Source organism: Microchirus variegatus (genome assembly GCF_963457635.1).
Source record: "Microchirus variegatus genome assembly, chromosome: 3".
NCBI lineage: Eukaryota > Metazoa > Chordata > Actinopteri > Pleuronectiformes > Soleidae > Microchirus > Microchirus variegatus.
The window spans coordinates 6796951-6814276 of record NC_139804.1 but is presented as its reverse complement, the minus strand read 5'-3'; the positions used below and the strand labels follow the sequence as shown (position 1 = coordinate 6814276).

General features: G+C 39.2%; 1 protein-coding gene across 1 annotated transcript; it reads right to left on the bottom strand.

Annotated features, from left to right (window-relative positions):
• Window positions 1-9479: 9479 nt before the first annotated feature.
• Window positions 9480-14703, bottom strand: mlnr (motilin receptor; the record flags this gene model as incomplete). Its single annotated transcript, XM_083886454.1, has 2 exons — window positions 9480-9790; window positions 13920-14703. 2 exons carry the CDS (start codon window positions 14701-14703, stop codon window positions 9480-9482), a joined length of 1095 nt encoding a protein of 364 aa, XP_083742580.1.
• Window positions 14704-17326: the final 2623 nt, after the last annotated feature.

The window sequence follows — 17326 nt, the reverse complement described above, 5'->3', positions numbered from 1 at the left end:
CTAATGTAATGCAGAAATACACAGTAATAACAACATCATCAATACAATAATAGTAATAATAATAAAAATCATAACAGCAGCAGACCAGAATAATCAAAAACAGCACAGTCACAAACAGGCACTATCCACTGATAATCCACAGGATTATCACAGTCCTTGATATAATGTTTAATATCATGGACTAAAAAATTTAAAAATTCAAAAAAATCCATATTAGGAAATGAATTTTACTAAAATTTTTAGTAAAATTTTCTTCCTAATTTAGATTTTTGTAAACTCTGTATTCATTCATATTTACTGAGATGACCTCATTTGGCTGCCTTGCATTTTATGTTTAGGTTTTTGTTTTTGTGAGAACAAGCTGTGGATTAATAAAGATAATTGCATAGAATTTAACAGATAAATTTTTTTCCACTAGCAAAAACAAAAAGGAAAACTGTGCAAAGGCAGGAGAAGAGAAGAAAAGAAAGAGAGAAGGCAGAAGTAATGAAACGGTTAAGATCTGAACGTCCATTAAAGACCTAAAAAGAGATTTTATCCCTTTTCTTCATCTAAATAATCCCAGTATGGTGAGTTGTGTCGTTCTGTGTCTCAGTAAAATCAAATAACTACTACAAACGAACAAAATTAGCTGTAACAGTTTACCATTAGATCACAAAATAACAAGAACCACAGCAGTGACCTCATCATCATCATCATCATCATCATGTGTTTAATGTTTTCCAGCTGGGGTAAAACACAACAACACCTGCAGTGACTTCAGTGTTTGTTAGTCATGAGGTAACAGGAGCCATTTTCTGCCCAATTTAGTTTTTGTATAAACACCAAACTGTTTCACATGGAAAATACCTGCACTGTGACTATCTAACATTCTCTTTGGACTTTTATTTTGAAGGCTGTGTTTGCGGGGCCGTTTTAGCTGCATCTACAAAACAAGTCACATGACATTTGGAGCTCTATTTGTTCTTTTTCTAAATGCCCTGCATTTTGCCTGTTGTCACACATACATTTTGCCTGTTGTCACACATACATTTTGCCTGTTGTCACACATACATTTTGCCTGTTGTCACACATACATTTTGCCTGTTGTCACACATGCATTTTGCCTGTTGTCACACATGCATTTTGCATGTTGTCACACATGCATTTCGCCTGTTGTCACACATGCATTTCACCTGTTGTCACGCATGCATTTTGCCCGTTGTCACACATGCATTTCGGCTGTTGTCACACATGCATTTCACCTGTTGTCACGCATGCATTTCACCTGTTGTCGCGCATGCATTTCGCCTGTTGTCGCACATGCATTTTGCCTGTTGTTGCACATGCATTTTGCCTGTTGTCGCACATGCATTTTGCCTGTTGTCGCACATGCATTTTGCCTGTTGTCGCACATGCATTTTGCCTGTTGTTGCACATGCATTTTGCCTGTTGTCGCACATACATTTCGCTTGTTGTCGCATGCATTTTGCCTGTTGTCGCACATGCATTTTGCCTGTTGTCGCACATGCATTTTGCCTGTTGTCGCACATGCATTTTGCCCGTTGTCACACATGCATTTCGCCTGTTGTCACACATGCATTTTGCCTGTTATCACGCATGCATTTCACCTGTTGTTAGGGATGCATTTCGCCTGTTATCACACGGTTTTCCTATGATGAATGTCCAGCAAGAAGACATGGAAATACCACGATGAGCTGCTTTTAAAGTCGAGTATTTTAAATCTGAGTGCAGTCTGAAACCAGGAAGAACAGAAATCCAGTCAGTCACATGGTCTGTGGTGTGTAAATGAAGATCGACCTTCTAATGCAGTGGTTTCTTCACCTCACAACTGTGGGAGAAGCCGTTTCTCCTCCATCATCTACAGCCATTGCGGAGAAATAACATTGTTTTTGTTGTATCTGTTTATTTTAATGGCTGAATTTCAATATAAAACATGATATTTAATAATTTTACACAACCAAACAGCCATTTTCTGTTCTGTTGTGTTTTACCATCTTATTCTCTGCTCATATACTTTATTTTATATCACTATATTTTCAATCTCATCCACGCTGCTTCATAACTGGAAGTACTTTGTACTTCTCACCAGTTTTCACAGCTTTGATATTGAGCAGAAATGGAGTTAACAGTGAGAGACTGGGCTCTGTGATTGTTCTGTGTGAAACGTGGTTCATTAAACCACAGGAAGTGTTTACTGCAGCCTGTAAAAGCCTTTTAAATGAAACCCATTATCATCACCATCATTACTGCCATTAAAAATGATTTTTTAAAGAGCTGTGGGAGGGTTTGTTGTCATCTCACTGTCAATAAAACAATCCCCAGGCTTTTCATGGAAAGCATAGAACATCAATATTCAATTAAAAATAATAGACTGAACCAGACTGTGCCATTTAAAACAGCATTTTATAAATATTTAAATCCAATAAGCAAAATTCAGATTAACACTAACAAAAAGGTACAGTGCGTAAAATTTTGCTCTTCTCTTCCAGGTGGGTTGATAATGTGTGTGTGTGTGGCCTTCATATAGCTGATGTCATGCAATCCCATCATGCAACACAAAGCGCCATTTCGGCAGGAATTAGACATACAGCATATGCATGAGTCAGGAAACTCAATTGTTTTCATAAAAAGTGTAAATGTCGGACGGTTGTTGTGTCCCGGGATAAGCAACTTTAATATGTTGGTTATTTTACATGCTTTTATTGTGACATCTGAGCAAAAGTAGAACTGAGCCAGCTCATAATAAAAATATAAAAATTCTAAAAGCTCATTCTGGACTGATGGAAAACAACAATTCATACAGTCAAGTTTTAATGTCTGCTTATAAAAAATTAAGTACAATCATTTTATCTTCAAATTCTGCCAAATGACAACAAAATTTCATCTACATTTTACAAACTGAACCTTTAAAAGTGCAGTATTCTGATTTTAATCAGATTATGGTCGCACCTCTACTGTGAAAGTATTATTTCCTTCCTGTTTTACTCTCCTTGTACATGCACTAACTCTCCTGATATATATAGTATAAAACTCTGTCTCCCCCTTGTGGTGGAAAGGATCATTACATCAGTGTTGGTCTGAGCTGCTATTAAACCATTAAACAGGAGAAATACAGTGAAACTGTTGTAAGTTTCACGATCTACAGCAAAAACCCAGAGAAAAAAACATTTAAACGATGAGTCTTTGTCTGGAGTTAAAGGCACAGTGCGTAATGTTTGCTGAATTTTGTTGTTAATGTTATTCTGGACAGAAATGCTGTACCCCGTATGTGAAAACTATCAGACCTGACTGAGGAAGCGTTTGTGTGTATACAGCAGCAGTGCAGGAGTGGGTGGAGACAAGAAGTATTTATCCAATCAAACTGTTTTTTTTTTAAAGAAGTAGAATTCTTTGATTAGAAACTTTTTCTTTGTGTTTTCAGTCAAACTATTTCAGTTTACTAGCACAATGTTGCGTCCGTCTTGACATGAAACAAACCACTTCCTGTGTGCAGCGAGGAAACGTCACCAGGCAACACAGGATAAATTAAACACCGGTATACGGAGAAGCACTTGTGGAGCTGATCATGAGTAGTTTAATCAGCATTGTTTGAATTCTGAGCTTTAAAGGCGACTGTTTTTGTCATTTTTAAACTGTTGGTCTTTGTCTCAGCACTTGGTTTTGTATAAATTAACATTATTAGAGCATCTTTTATTTTTTAAAAAGATTGTAGAATTAGAGCCATGATTAAAACACACACTGACTAAACTCAGTTTAACTGATTTTAATTCACAGACAGAGGATGAATGTTTGTTGGGACTTTGAGTCTGGAGTGGAGTTTGTGGCAGAGGGTTAACTTATGTTAACTCATGTTAACTCATGTTCTTCAGACAGGTAAAGGTCAGACTGACAACAACTTTAACTAAAGCCCAGCAGAGGAAAACAACCCTGAGAAACTGCTTAAAGAAAAAGCATAAAACCCAACATGAAAAACAAACAAACCCCCATGAGCACAGATCACCTCGTGGTGAAGTGGTAAACAGATTCAGAGCTCGTGCTCGTGGGTAAATATGCTGCAGGCTTTGATTGTCAAAAAAGGGTTTGTTTGAATGTTCAAACACCACTGACTTAAAGTGTGTTTTAAAAAAAGATTTGAATATTTTCTGTGTCATTAATTAAACCACATTGTGTGTATTTATAATGTTGCTGTAGCAGATATGACATTATAATAAAAGTGTGGTTCTTGTTAATACAACACATTAAATATAATATCTTTATCACAAAACATGATTGTACCCACTTTTAATAAACATAGTTTCAATAAGGTGGGATTTTTTTTGTGAGTGTATGAGTGTGTGTGTGTTTTTATATTATTTATATTTGTATTAGTTCGATGAGAAATAGGTCTTATATACTGGTGTATATAATATCTTATATACTTTAAACTGCCTTATATTGTTATTGTTTTTACTCTTTCGTTTTTGTATCTCACTATGTCTCTATGAGTCACTGATCCCAAATAGATGAAATAAATACAATTGCAAAGTAAAAGTGTTTGTTATGATATGAAAAATTACAGTCCACAATTAAAAAAAACATATTTATGATTCAAATTGAAATAAAAAATTAAATAACTGTAAAAAAAAACACATACACACTAAACATGCTGATGTATACAACCTATTACATTAAATATAGTTTAAGGTGTGATTCATACAACCTTAGGTTTTAATATTAATATAATTACTCACTGTTCATGACAATAGCCAACAATCATATTCAGTATTATTCAGTATGTCTATAATCTAGCTGCAGGTCATAGGTCAGTTCTTATTATATCTTGATATTAAAGTTAAGGGTTATTTTGAAACAGAGAGAGCAGTTTTCTTCTCTGCTGTCTAATCAGAGAAAATGAGCCTCAGGTCAGTCAGGTGAGTGAGGTGATTGCTGTTCGAAAGCAACATTAAAACCCAGGAGAACTCCATTCAAACTCCTTTAATTGAACAGTTGTACGAGCAAACAGCTTTTTAAATCACTGCCTTCAGTTTACAGGTGGAGAGGTTAGAGCTGGGGCTGTTCAGTGATTTTAAAATTAAAATGATATCCTGATAATCCGTCGTGATGTTGCAAACCTGAACATATTCAGGATGATATTGGACACCATTTCAAAGTAAAAGTGTTTGCTTTGGTGTGTAGTTCACATAAAAAAAAAATAATAACATGAAGACAAGGCAAATAAAATCTATCAATAATAACATCTAGGCAATTGTAATAGAATTGTATAGATGTAAAAAAATAAAAATATAAAAAAGAGATAAAATTGATTGTACATAACATAAAGATGAGGAGTTTAATACATAATAATGTAGTAAGCTATGGATTTGTAGTATACTACTAATATGAGTAAATGTTGAATTTAATACATTTAATCATGTGATAAATACAAGCCAATGTATTATCGTTATTATTAAAATGTTGTTCACGGTTTTGGCAGCAGGACATCGACTCGGGGCATGTTTGAGAGCCCTGTGTTCGAAGTTTGCTGATTTCATAATAAGGCCCTGGTGTACACACACTATGTGGACAGTGTGTGCGCAAACTTCCGCCCCACCACTAGGTGGAGTATAAGCCCCGATACCCACGCACAAATACCATTTCGACAACAGAAGAAATCGTCGCCAAGGATCGTCATCCGAGTCTTGACCTGGCAACCCTCGAACCCTCGGGAGCTGTAGCATCGTTAGCTCTTCTTCTTTGGTAGGACTGCGTCCTAATTCCCTGCAGCCAGACACTTGTACCGCCACCTGATGGCGAAGTGGCACCCTGACGCGTGGGTATAACAGGGCTTTAAGCCCAATTTATACTCCTGCGTAAAGTGCTCTGCGTCGGTTACGGAGAGCCCTCTACGTCGTCGGAGCTGATCACCGCCGACAACATCGCTGCCAAACTATAAATACGTCATATCTTAATACACAAACCACATGTTTTAGACTCTAAATGGCTAATTTCTCGCCTTTGCGGGACACAGTCACTGTTTTAATGTTATTCCGCTGCAACAACAACAACAACAACAACAACAGTCTTTCTCTCTCGGACGCCATTGCTCACTGTAGCCAGAAGCACAACAACCTTACTTAGCGACCGCTACTGATCGGGCGAGAAATTGCAGTGTGTATCCATCACCACGACAGAGAAGTATGAAGGCTCGAGGGGTCTCCGTGGTTACACAGTCGGAATGTGGCCTTTATTATGAAATCAGCGAACAGTACGTCAAATACGTCAAAGGTAAAACAAGCAAACAAACATCATCTGTGACGCTGCGTGTTTGGATGCAGCGTTGAAGAAGGCGTGGAGAAGGTCCTGACATGTGCTGAGTTTCTCTCAGACACTCACTTCATTATCAGAAAAGAAAATAAGCAGAAGAGACAGAGGGAGAGAGACAGAGAGAGAGAGGCTGAGCTGCTTGTTGATCTTTCCCTCAGGTGATGGCAGAGCGCTGTGTGAGGACGGGAGCTGACGCTCCTCTGGCAGAGATGAATGGCTGTGTGAAAAGAAAAGAAAAAAACACACCTCTCCTGTCAGCAGGAGGATGAGTCAGCTCAGAGCGTCTTCAGCTCTTTGTGCAAACCAAGGCCTCCGATGATTCACGGAGCGAATCACGGCGGCTCCTTTTAAAGAAAGAAAGAAAGAAGATGTATGTATGGTCGTCAAAATCCTGGTAAACTCTGGGTTTATTTTTGGACCGTGTTCAGGTTTACACGTACGTAACTGTGATGTTATCTTTCTTATCACGAGGCACCAAGGAGAGAGAGAAAAAACATATGGTACAACAGTGTGGAGAATATTATGCAGAAAGGTGGCAGTAAAGGCAATAAGCGGTGCCACAGCTGACAACATAATATCTCCTTCATCCTTGAAATGCACTTAGAGCGGCCGTTTACTGTGAATATGGTGATGCGGGGACAACGTCTGACCGCGTGAATCAGACTCACAGCACAGGTAATAAAATAAGCAGGTCACATTACGCCTGAAGGTCGGCACGTATGCAGCCTACGAAACCTCAGGGCTCAGGTGGCCTCTGTGACACACACACACACACGCGCACACACACTGGTTTCCATGACTTCAGAGGACATTTCCTGGAAAACTTACTCTAACAGTAACCATAACTGCTACTGGCCTAATCCTAATCCTGACCCTTAACCTAACTTTTAAACATGTCTTCAGTCTAAAATATAGTCATTGGACTTGTCTAAACAGATTGAAGTCCCCACAACATAAGGAACACCAGTTACACACACACACACACACACACACACACACACAAACTTCTTTTTCTATTTCCATGAGGAATCCTCACAGACATAAACCTTAACCATCAAATTATATACCTAATCCTAACCCTAACCCTGAAAAGCCCTTTAACCTCATGGGGACCAGACAAAATGTCCCCACAAAGATAGGCTTGTATATTTTTTGGACACACACACACACACACAGACACACACAGATTATCAACTACATTGACGTTCAGCAGCGAAAAACAAAGTATAATCCCAAATCTTAACTATAACCACAATTCAAATTTTTTGCCCTAAACTTTAAACATAACTTAATGAAGTTCTGCCTCATCAGGACCAAGCTTTGGTCTCCATATGGACTACTGGTCCTGACAAGGTCAGTGTTTATGAGGTCCTAAAGAGGTAACAAATACAAGAACATGCACACAACCTAATCTGCAATTATCAAGTCATATTCCTAAAGTGCCTAACCCTTAATCTAACCCTAATTTAAACCTAATGCTAACTCTAAGCCTAAAACCAGGTCTTAACCCTGAAAAAGCCCTTTAAAGTTGGGGGGGGGGGGGGGGGGGGGTATAAATATAAAGATATAAATATACGTACGTACACACACAGACTGGTTTCCATGACTTAAGAGGACACTCCATTGACTTAGTCATAGATACTTAATCTAACGTTAACCATAATAACTAGCACTGGTCTAACCCTAGCTCTAATCTTAATCTAAGCCTAACCTCATCTTCACCATACAACATGGTCTTCACCTTAAAACATAATAAGCGTTGTGAGGACCACGATGAGACTGTGTAAACAGATTCAGGTCCCCACAACATCAGTAATACCTGACACACACACACACACACACATAGGCACAGGAATACCCTATTTTTCAAATGTACACAATTAATGTCCCGATGCTAATAGGTTTTACTTGTTTTTTTTTTCTTTTATCATCATCAACAACAACACCAACAAACGCGATAATGATAACAAGTGTTTACCATACGTGAACATAAATTCAATCACAGCCGCAGCTAACGGAGACGACAATTAAACGTAACAAATGAACGGTCAAACATGGTAAACATCCTCTGACACTAATGAAGACGGATCACGTTTTAATTCGCTGACACCAAGAGAGAAAAACACGCAGCAGCAGCATCATCACAACACTGAAACAGGAAATACAAAAATGTATATATATATTTTTTGCGTGTAATCCAATGTATTAAAAGGATAGTTTGTGTTTTTGTAAAGTGGGATAGTATGAGGTACTTACACACGATAAAGCTATCTTATCTTAGGTACACACTACCTTAAGTATATGTTTGTTAATTTCACTTACTCCCTGCACCAAAGTCCATAGAGAAAATCATGAATTTTAGCCGACAGGACACAGTTGTTGGTCAAATTCTGCCTCATTTGCTAAGTTTGTGTTACTCTGGTTATTCCAAATGAAGGCTTGAAAACAACAAACTCAAAAAAGAACATGTTTTATCTTAATGAATAAAGATGGCAGTGCATTAACAACTCATGTGTGTCATCATAATAAATCGCTGATTTTGTCTAATTTAGCGATTTTACAATATGGCATACAGGGTTAGCATACATTTCAGTAAGTTGAAATGTGTTATTTTGTGACGTTTGTGTTTATAATCCTTAATTTGGATTGACCAAAGTAACATAAACTTACAAAATGAGGCAGCATGAGAACAGAAGCTCATGTGTCCGCGTTAGCTTAAATCGCTAGTTTTCCCTATGGACTTTAGTGCAGGGAAGTAAACGAATTGGAAGTGAAGTGACACAAACTTCAATTTCCTGCTGAAAAATGATGCAATTTAGCATTGAGATGGAAAAGCTAACATGCTGACAGATTTACTTAGGTGAGCCTTTTGCTAAGTGGCTAATGCTTTTTCAGCACAGTCCCGTTATACCTCACACAACCACACTTCAAAAACCTGAATTATCACTTTAAATAATAATCTCTCGACATATAAACTCTGTGCAGTAACCGTGTCTCAGTCCCTGCAAACAAAACGCCACAGACGTTGCTCAGAAGAGCTGTGTAGCAAAGATAAAACGGAATAAAACACTTTCTCCTCTCCACATCTTCCAGTTACTTCTTCAGCTTCATCACCTGAACTGAACAGACGCCTGTAAACTCTCACTGAAGTCAGAGTGTGCTGAGAGTGTGTTTCAGACCACAGTCAGGCTTTCATTCAGAGTGGAGATGTGGTCGCTCACACACAGCTGTCTCTGGCCGCTGCGGTGGACTTGTCTGGGCCGCTGGTGCAGCAGGAAGAGGCGTTTGGCCGCGGCCCTGTACTTCCTGGACATGAGGTTGTAGACGACAGGGTTGATGGAGGCGCTGAGGTAGCAGAGCACCATGGAGGCCATGTTGAAGTTCTGGCTCAGCATGGCCGTCTCATAGTCGTCCACCTGGGCGAAGAGGTTCCTGCCGATGTGGTACGGCAGCCAACAGATGATGAAGGCCAGCACCACCACCACTGAGGACAGGAAGAAGAACGTAAAGATTTAGATTAAGTCAAGTCATCTAATATCTAGAACAAACTCCTGTTTTGAAATCTCAAGTTGGCTCCATGTGAGTTTTTGAACAGTGCTGTACGTTATTTTCTTACAAATTGCTAATTGCTAACGTTAACTGCTAATTCTGTTCTACTTCCTGAGCTTCAGGCTACGTTACGTTTGCATTTTACGGAAGTCGTGCCATCACTTGAGTTTACCACGTTCCAGTTTTTAAGGTTATGTTACGTTGTTAAGTTATGTAAAAGGTGCCATGTGTAAGAATGTGGCCAAAAACAGTTACTACATTCAAATTCAAAATACCGAGGTCTTTTTGGTTTCGTTTTCTCAGCTCAGTATGATCGTGTGGTTACATCAGGTAGCTACTGTTAGCAATACCAGTAGATAACAACTCTCCAAATGATATTGTGCGCACATAACACATGAACACGTCAACGATAAATAATTAAACAGTACTATGTGTATGACTGATTTACTGTACAAATACACAAATACACCAAAAGTGTTAGTAATGGTAAAGTAGCAGCGTTGTGTGGTGGAATCCCATGTTTATTTACAGTCTATAGTTTAATCAGAAGTCAGCTTTCCAAAGATGCTGGCTAATAAAATAACATTTGCTAGCCATCAAATCAAGCTAAAACACTACAATGTTCAAATCAAATGAATTGTCAGAGTTTTTGTTGGCTAAATGTGGACCAACAGTGTCAGACATTTTGTTGCCATTAATTTAGCATCTCTTGCTGTGACAGACACTGTTTTTCTTAGCATGCGATAACTAGCTAAGTGTTATGCTCATCCACCATCAAGTGTTAAAGTGACATGTACGGCAGAAGTAGCCTTTAAACTGCTTTTATGTTTGAGTAAATATCTGGCTACTTTAGCTTAGCGTGAAATAAACTGTTTAAAGGTAATAAAATGTGCTTCTACCAGCATATTTAACACCCCGGTACAATCTACCACCTTCATTTCATGAATATCAAGACATGCTAGTAAGTGGATTTAGAAAAATAAAAATGCAAATTTTATTGTTTTGTACAGGCTTTTCCCCTGTGGTGTCCATTCTTTATGAGATAAGCTAATCTAGGGAGCTACAGGGTGTAGCTTGTATTAAATATCGCTCTCAATATCAACCTCATGTCACGTCAGGACGTACTTTCCTTAAATTGAATCACATATGTCATGACCTCTGGCTGACCTTTTGCCTGCTTCTTCAGTATTTATTGGCCTTGATTTGTTGATTCTCATTAAAACATATGCAGTGTTTGATCAGAAAATAACAACAACAAAAACTTAAAAAAACAGACAAAGAAAACTAAAAAACAGCTACACCTGCACCAACATATAAACCCTATTCTTTCATAAGATTAACAGGTGAAAAACATAATCTCCTTACAAGATATTCTAATCACCTTGTTTTATTATATATATTATATATATTATTATTATTTATAGCTTCATTATTATGGATTTCATGAAGGCAAAAAAAATAGTGTGTGAGAGCAGTTCGATCGTTTCATGTGTGAAATATTGTTGTTCTACCTTTGACACGTTACATTATGTTCTCATTGGCCTCATTTATTATACTTAACGCGTATGATTTGTGGACGGGGGATCGTTCTCGACACTTTAATTAATGACCAGCTGTGATTAAGAGCTTCTCCTGCAGCACACACACACACACACACACACACACACACACACACACACACACACACACACACACACACACTCACACACACACACACACACACAAACTTGATTTTATATCTTAGTGAGGACACATCATAGACATAATGCATTTGTGACCCTATAAGGAAGACATAGTGTCCCCATAGTGTGACTGTGTAAACACATTTAGGTCCAAACAACATGAACACACACAGGTTTGTGCAGTTAGTCGTCTTAGGACACGACGACTGCGCAACAACAACAGGTGGGTTAGGGTTAGGGTCGGGTTAGGGTTAGGATTAGGGTCGGGTTAGGCGTCGGGTTAGGGTCGGGTTAGGGTTAGGGTCGGGTTGGGTTAGGGTCGGGTTAGGGTCGGGCCAGGGTCGGGTAAGGGTTACAAAAAAAATATTTTTTGGGGGGAAAAGCTTGGAGGCGGAGCTTCGGGAAGTCTTTTCCAGGATCTCCGACCCTACCTTTAAAGTCATGGTGACCTGTAATTGGCTTCAACTCCACCATCATACATTATATTCACTATAGACGCAGAGTGTGAGCTCATTAGATTGTGTGTGTGTGTGTGTGTGTGTGTGTGTGTGTGTGTGTGTGTGTGTGTGTGTGTGTGTGTGTGTGTGTGTGTGTGTTGTGTGTGTGTGTGTGTTATGTCGCTGTACTTAGGTTTTGTATTCAGAAAGGAAATACAAGAAAAGAAAGAAACCTCAGTGCTGTTTGAGGTCATCACTGAGTCGCTGGTATTGATTCACAAAAAGCACCTGAAGACAAAAAATACCATTGATTTACTTAATGGATAGAGAAAGGATCATAAATGAAAAGAGAGGGACGCCACCCACACACACACACACACACACACACACACACACACACACACACACCCCCCACACACACACACATATGTATGTCACAACATGAAGCCATTATTAACACACAAAGACGTAGACTGAACAAGCGACGGGCGTCATGTGTTCATCATCATCTCGATGTATAAACGAAGGCCTGCGAGGAGCGTGTTTACAGCTGTGACGCAGAGACGCGAACTCTGTGTTCGGGTAATGAACGTCATTAATATCCTAATTCTTCATCATCGTTAATAACGCGCGGCTGAAACCAAACAGGGTTCTGTTCTCGCATCGACCCTGGTCATGATCATGAGTCAGTCAGTTATTTATTTTAAATATCAAGCTGAGTCTGGAAGTACTTTCAATTGAGTTCAAATCAGAGTTCTTTACACTCTTAGAAATAAGGGTTCTTCTAAAAGGACTGAGGTTCTACCTGGAACCATTTGCTTCTGAAAAATTCTTTTCTGAAGAAAGGGTTTTTTAAGGGTTCTTGGTGACACTAATGGTTCCAGTAAGAACCATTTTGATCCAGAGAACCCTTTAAAACCCCTTTCCCGAATAAAGGGTTTTAAAAGGGTTCTTGGTGGAACCCTCCAAACCCTCCCACCTTTATAAAAAGGTTCTACCTGGAGCCAAAAAGGGTTCTCCTATGAGGACAAGCCGAAGAACCGTATATGGTTCTGCTTAGCACTTTTATTTCTAAGAGTGTAGATAAATAAACAATAAAAACAATCACCTAATCTGATTGTCTGTGTTTCATCTGTGAATACTTCTTTGTTTAATCTAACTAATCTCAGTTATATAGTATTTTTTAGACTTGGACATTTTTGGATTTTACTTAATTGTTGACATTTAGCCTGAAACTGTATTTTTGTTGTACTGTATTATTATTAACAAGAGTTGAATAGGAACTGTTCATGGTGAGTCTAAAGTATTTTTATTACTCTCTAAAGTACTGGTGATTACTTATACTGTGTGTATTCTTGTATTCCTCGCTTTGTGGGGAACAAAAATCATCAAAAAAAAACAAACATACGAAGTGAGGACATTTTAGCAAAGTGAGGACATTTCGGCTGGGGCATATTGGGCGTTAAAGGTGCCATATGTAAGAATGTGGCCAAAAACAGTTACTACATTCAAATTCAAAATACCGAGGTCTTTTTAGGTTTCGTTTTCTGACGTAACTGGCAACCCGTGGTTGCTCTGCAGCTGAGACTCTACTGACTGCAATGAGTGGTAGACGGCGGTAGGTGGCGCCACATGCAAAAACGTAAGTTCCAAAACATAAACATGATTTGCAGCCTGCAAAATATTTTTTTTAATGCAAATATTTTGTCTGTACTGTTGTTGTTGGTGAGTTCAGTTTGTTATATGAACATTATTCCTGAGTCTCTGTGACATATTAGGAGGATTTTATGGCCAGTTGATTTAGATTTATTACATAATGCACCTTTAAGGTTAGGGTAAGGAGCTAGGGAATGCATTATATCCATGAGGGTCCTCACTATGAATGAAGTACAAGTGTGTTCGGTCAGTATTCTTAAAGACTCGGTGTAATTCCTCTCGTACTCACCCAGTATCTTGACAGTTTGCCTGTGAGCCCTCTCCCGGGCCAGTGCACACGGGCCCTGCATGTCGTTCTTGCTCTTCCACAGCTTGCACCCGATGGAGCCGTAGAGGAAGATGAGGCAGAGCATGGGGCAGAAGAAGTAGGTGGTGGAAACCCAGAGCATGATGTTCAGCTGCCCGGAGCTGATGGCGTAGCTGGTGTACTTGCACTGGCCCGTGTTGAAGTCCGGGTGCGTGTCGTTGTCGTACTCCACCCCGACCAGGAAGAGCGTGGGCGCGGCCGAGACCAGCGCGAACCCCCACAGGGCGAGGATGATGTACTGCACGCGGCGCCTGGTCACCACCACCTTGTTCTTGAGCGGGAAGCTGATGGCCAGGTAGCGCTCAATGCTCAGCGCGGTGATGTGGAGGATGGTGGCCGACGTGCAGCCCTCGAAGATGTAGTGGTAGAAGCGGCACACGGCCTCGCCGAACAGCCAGGGCACGTACTTCCACAGGCGGTAGAGGTCGAAGGGCAGGCAGAGGAAGATGATGAGGTCGGACACCGCCATGCTGGACAGGTACAGGTTGGTGGTGGTCTTCATGTCCTTGAAGCGCTGGATGATGAGGATGGTCATGGTGTTGCCCGTCACGCCGACGGTGAAGATGATGATGCAGATGATGGTGACGGGGATGAGGGTGGAGGTGGGGAACAGGGAGCCCTCGTAGTGGTGGTCGTCTATGTTGTGGTGGTCCATGGCCTCTGCTCCCCCCGCGTACAGGTCCACCTGTGGTCTGGTCCAGGGCATAACAACCTCCACTCGGCTTCAGCAGCTACAGCAAAGTGTGGAATCGATCCCGAACAGGCAGCTGAGACGGAGAGAGAAGGAGGAGGAGGAGATATTGAAGGACCACCATGTGTGTTTACATATACTTAAAGCAACACAATGCAACTTTTATAGGACTTGATGTAACTTTTTCAACACACTATGATGAAAAATTATTCTTAATGAAGTCATAATTGGTCAATCCAATCCAATCCAATCCATTTTATTTATATAGCACAATTTTATGTGCGTGAGTAAGTGAAACAGATCTAAATAAAATATAGAGATAAAAAATGTGTACACATAAAATAAATACAATCACATAAAAACACATGCTAAAAGCCAAAGAAAAGGTGTCAAATGTAAATGTTGAACATATATTCAGTGCTTGACCTACTAAAATATATTCCTGCTTTGGTCTGGCACTTTAATTTTGCTGTAAAAAAAAAATATATATATATATTTTGTTGGAATTTCCTGAACCAAATCCCATAGAGAAAAACAGCAATTGTTAAGTCATGGCTCACAGGAGTCGCTGATCCACTGTCGCCTACATCACTATGTTCAAATGTGCTATTTTACCATTTCAGCATGTGAAATTCCTAGTTTGGGTTTACCTCAGTGACACTGACTGACCGAACAAGGCAGCAGGACAGCAGCTGCTCCTGTGCAAACGTGAGCTAAAAGAACGCAGATTTTCTCAATGGGCTTTGGTGTGGCAGAGTGAACAGTTTACAAACCTGCTGTAAGACTTTCTAACAATGAGATAAAGTGGTTTTAAACATGTAATGCAGACTTAAGCAGAGGCCAGTGAGCCAATAAAAACATTTGTATGAATGTTTGTTTTTAAAGTAAAATTGACCAGTGCTCCTTTAATAACACATGATTATTTTTTAAGTGATCTGAATTTCAGACAAAAACAGGTTTTCTATCAACACCTATTAGTATTATCTATTTTTAAGTTATTGCATGGCACTTCCTTGTAGCAATAATATCAACAAGAATAATAATAATAAAAAAAACACTTAAAAGTCAACTCAAATTTTTTTAAACCCGTGATATGAAGTAAAAACTTTTAAATCACATTAAAAGCACAAACTCTGTGCTGCTGATGTTACCTGGGTTTGTCAGCCTCTTAGTTTTGGTCCTGATCCCTGTGAGTGTGTGAGTGAGTGTCGATGGAGAAGAAGCAGCTGGAGAAGCAGAATCACATCCAGTGGCCGAGCCGGTGCCTGGTGCTGAACTGCCAGTCGAGCTGTGGTGGGAGACGAAAAGAAAATCAGCACCTCCTCCTCCTCCTCCTCCTCCTCCTCCACAGGACCAGCAACAGCCTAAGGAGATGTGTGTGTGTGTGTTCTGCATAATTAAATGATGACAGGATGAATGACTGTAAGAGACAGAACATGGAGGGAATAAGATTTGAGGGAACCCAATCATCATCATCATCATCACTGCTGCTGCTGCTGCTTCTGTGAGGATGAATTCAGATTAAAACATCTCACAAATCACAAAAATTTGAAAAACTTTTTAAATCAATGTGACGTTTCCCATCAGGAACTTCGAATGTGAGTGGAGCAGCACCTCCTGTGTCCCTGTGAGATAAAAAAATAAAAAAATAAAAAATACACATTTTCTCAATGGGATTTGACACAGGAGAGTGAACTTCACTTTCTGTCCAGAAAAGGCTGTCGAATGGTGGGATAAAGATATTGTAGGTCTGTGCAGGTGTGTATTTTATTAGCCGAGCCTTTAGTTAAGTGGCTGAATTATTTATTTAACCTTTATTTAACTCCTTTTCAAGTGTTTCCTGGCCATGTGTGCCTTTACCAGCACTGACACCATGGAAAAACAGGGTTAAGCCACTTCACAAAAGGTTCACCTACGAAAATATATTCCTGCTTTGGTCTATGATATTTTAAATATGAAAGTTTGGCACCTTATTTATGCTGTAAAACAGACCTTTCTTTTGTTGCAAACCATCTAGAGGGACAAACATATCAATGAAATTCTTTAACTTTCATTTATGAAAAGCTATTTAAATTACTTAAAACAAACAAATATAAGATAGCGCTTAGCTAGCTTAAAAAGACAAACAGAAAGAAAGATTGATAGTGAAATAAGATGCTAGTTAGCTTAAATAGATGCTAGTTCGCTTCTACAGATAAATGCTAGTAGCAAAAATACATAGATGCTATCAGCAAGGTTAGCTAGTTTGTAGTTAAGAGAAAAACCATTCTTATGAACAAAAGAGTAAAAGTGATAAAATGGTTAAAAACCGTTTAGTTTAAACCACAGAAATGTTTAAACTATCATACATGAAAAGCTACTTAATTTAATTAAAAACAGACAAATAAGATAGAGCTTAGCAAGCTTAGAAAGACAGATAGTGAAATACGATGCTAATTGCTTGTAGCTAAAATAGAACGATGCTTGTTAGCAAGCTTAGCTAGTTTGTAGCTAAGGGTAAAACATATTTGACATCTTATGAACAATAGTGTAAAAGTGATAAAATGGTTAAAACTGTTTAGTGTGGTTAAAACTAAAACGGTTTAGTTTTAACCACAGACACGTTTAAACTTTAATTCATGAAAAGCTACTTAATTGA